The following is a 3,635-nucleotide window of genomic DNA, read 5'->3' as shown; positions in this document are numbered from 1 at the left end:
TTAACCTCAGCATGCCGAAGCCCAATTGCCCATTTCGATGTGTTGTTTCGGGGATTGCGATCCGTGTTAATCCCTTTTAGCAAATTTCGTCCGTTGATGATATTGGTAATCGAACGGTATCTGTAGCGCTCTATGTGTCTTTTCGGCCACAATTTTTCAAAAATTTTTACCTCCCGCGTTTCTGTTTCTGCATAAAACCACCACAGACCAGAGCACCGTGAGCTACGAGGGGAGTCGATAGTTGTTTGTGTCTTTGTACGTTGGTTCGTCGAACAGAGACTCGAAGAGCTCAGAGATGGCGCGTACGAAGCAGACTGCAAGGAAGTCGACGGGAGGGAAGGCTCCCCGAAAGCAGCTAGCAACTAAGGCGGCTCGGAAGTCGGCTCCGGCGACCGGAGGAGTGAAGAAGCCTCACAGGTTCAGGCCTGGAACCGTGGCTCTTCGTGAGATCAGAAAATATCAGAAGAGTACGGAGCTCTTGATCCGAAAGTTACCCTTTCAGCGTCTCGTCCGTGAGATCGCACAGGACTTCAAAACAGATCTGCGTTTCCAGAGCAGCGCTGTTGCTGCTCTTCAAGAAGCCGCTGAGGCATACTTGGTGGGTCTCTTCGAAGACACCAACCTCTGTGCCATTCACGCCAAGAGGGTCACCATTATGCCTAAAGATATCCAGCTTGCCCGCAGGATTCGTGGCGAGAGGGCGTGAGGGAGGCTAAGACGATTCTATGCTGCCTCGTCTCTGTTACTCTTGTTATTTTTGTTTTGCACTTGTAATGTGCGAACAATGGTCATGTAAATCGTTGGCTTTTAGGAATTTGAATAGAAACTTTTGATTAGTAATGTTGTTTATTAACTGTGAAATGGTGCTACAACTTGCAAGCAAACCATTCATTATTTGCTTTTTTTGATTGATTGGGAGGACTGAAAGGGGTAATCAATAAACGTCGTTAGTGGGGTCTGTATTTTCAGGTTTACGTTTTTCGCAGATCGTAATAAACTCTATAATCGATAAATGGTTTTCTTTGCCCTTCAAGTTTGCGTTTTTGATTGCAATTGAATTCCGTTCCGATGGGTGTTCGAGTGGAATCGATTCTAATGACAGAGCACACTGAGGTCTGAGGGAAAAGTCTTTTGTGAGGTGAGTTTATTAACCACGAAGGGAACATGTTAACGCACATCCAAGTTGAAAGTTACAGGGGATCAGATGAATTTGGTTGAAAGTTAAAGGGTGTAACTGGGATAGAATTGTGATTGTCAGAATTGATATAATAATAATAATAATAATAATAAAGTAAGGTTTTCAGGTTACAGTTCCACCATAAATTAGTTTTTCTAAATTTAGAAATTGTTTGATAATGCTGAATTTGCCTCTTATTTCTCAAAAACTTACTTTTAATAGGCATTCCGGTCATATCTTAAAGTAAAAGTAGATCTAAATGTCATTTTCAGATCTTAAACTGACTATATATATGTAGTAAGGTTTTCAGGTTTCTAAGTTTAGGAATTATTTGATAATGCTGAATTTGCCTTTTATCTCTGAAAAACTTACTTTTCAGAGATAATAGGCGTTTGGGTCATATCTTATAAGTAAAAGTAGAACTGAATGCCATTTTCAGATCTTAAATTTAAGACCCATGTCAAGCATTGAACGGGGTCAGATACGTTTCAGACTTACTTTCCCTTCATATTTCAGATCTATTGCCATCGAACGAGAGGGGAGACGACGATGGATAATTTGAAGAAACCCTATGATGATGTCAGCAGAAAAAAAAACTCTCAAATCTCATTTTTCCCTCTCTCTGAGAACTCGGAAGAAACTCTTCCGGTAGCTTTGATCTCCGCCTTTGCTCAAATTTCTCTGATGCAAGAAATCCATCCGCCTCTGTTCAAGTTACTTTGGTAAAGAGAAAAAATCGCCGATCTCTGCCTCTGTTGGCATGTTCTTCGAGGCGATCTCTGGCGGAAATTCGACTTTGATGGCCTCGCCGTGGACTCCAGATCGTCCGATTCGGCTTCGAGTTCTCCGTCGATGTCTGATATGCAAGAGGCCACACTGTGAAATCCCGCCTCCGCCGCTGCAACATTTAGCAGCGGCTGTTAACACCCTCCCTCCCTCTCTCTCTCTCTCCCTTTCCATCTCTTCTCCACTCCGGACCACTGTCTTCTCTTCTCTGCCTCATTCGGTTTCGAATTCGATTCGAGATCGCCATCGATCTCTAATGCAAGGGGCCTCGCTGTGAAATCCAGCCACCGCCGCTACAACGCTCAGCAGTGGCGGTTAACGCCCTCCCTCCCTCTCTCTCTCTCCCTTTCCATCTCTTCTCCACTCCGGACCACTATCTTCTCCGCCCCATTCGGCTTCGAGTTCGATTGGAGTCCGCCGTCGATCTCTGATGCAAGAGGCCTCCTGTCAAATCCTGCCACCGCCGTTGCAATTCTAAGCTGTGGAGGTTAACACCCTCCCTTCCTCTCTCCCCCTTTTCCATCTCTTCTCCACTCCTGGCTATCATCTCCGCCCCATTCGCTACTGTGTAAGACAGAATATGTAACTTAATTATTAATTATTTTAATTTTAATTAATTATAAATATTTTAATAATTTTTAAGATATTAATTTTCAATTTATTAAAATTTTAAATTGTTTCATAGATTTGATTACTATTTTTACTATTATTTTAATTCTTAATAATTTATTTTTAATTTATAAATTTTTATATACTTTCCAATTTTATTCTTATTTTAATAAATTATTTATTATTTTTTATCATTTTTATTCGTATTAATTATTTTTATTAATTATTAAATATTTTAATAGTTTTAAGATATTAATTTGCTAATTGTTAAATATTTTCTCATTGCCTCATGGACTTTATTACTATTTTCAGTATTATTTTAACTTTTAATTTATAATTTTATATGTATTTTTCAAATTTATTCTTATTTTAATAAATTATTTTTATTTTTATAATTTATTCATATTTTTAAGATTAATTTTAAATTTAATAATTTATTTTTATGAAATAGTGCAAATTGAATGCAAAATTATCAAAGTTTGTTTTAGGGGCAAAATAGTAAAATCAGGGAATTTCAGATCCTGAAGGTTCGATCCAACACAAACAACCTTATATATTTAGAGCCTGTAAAAGGTAGAAAAACATCTATGCCTCCTTTCAGATTTCAGACAATTTTAATATCTTTTTAATTTTTTAGACTTTAAATTTCAAATTTATCAAACGCTACCTTAAATACATGACATTTTTTGAGAAGTTGCTATTAAAACCCACAACCCACTACTACCATTTAGACAAGTGGCCTTTTCATTTTGGGAAATGTCTAAAACTCACCATGAGTTTTCAACATTTCTCTTAAACTCACCACAACTTTTCAAAACGTCTAAAACTCACCATGTCAATAAGTTTTTATTTTTCAAAACTCACCTTCTATTAGTGCACCATTAATGTTTCTTAATAGAAGTGTCCACATCAGCATAAATAACAATTTTTATGACCAAATCACCCTTGGATGGCAAGTTAGAGGACAATGGTCTTTTTCATTTTTCAATTTTCATTTTTTTTTACATTTTTAATGTTCTGTTATAATTTCTATTTTTTTAAAATTTTCTATTTTCTAGCATTT

The 3,635-nt window shown here is 37.4% G+C and overlaps 1 protein-coding gene across 1 annotated transcript; it reads left to right on the top strand.

Moving 5' to 3' along the window:
* The first annotated feature begins 206 nt into the window (after positions 1-206).
* On the top strand, positions 207-853 carry LOC104597492 (histone H3.2). Its single transcript, XM_010259069.3, has one exon. It carries the CDS (start codon positions 296-298, stop codon positions 704-706), a length of 411 nt encoding a protein of 136 aa, XP_010257371.1. The 5' UTR covers positions 207-295; the 3' UTR covers positions 707-853.
* The last annotated feature ends 2,782 nt before the right edge of the window (positions 854-3,635 follow it).

Source organism: Nelumbo nucifera, chromosome 7 (genome assembly GCF_055504915.1).
Source record: "Nelumbo nucifera cultivar China Antique chromosome 7, China Antique-T2T, whole genome shotgun sequence".
Classification (NCBI taxonomy): Eukaryota; Viridiplantae; Streptophyta; class Magnoliopsida; order Proteales; family Nelumbonaceae; genus Nelumbo; species Nelumbo nucifera.
This window is presented reverse-complemented; position numbering and strand designations above follow the sequence as displayed.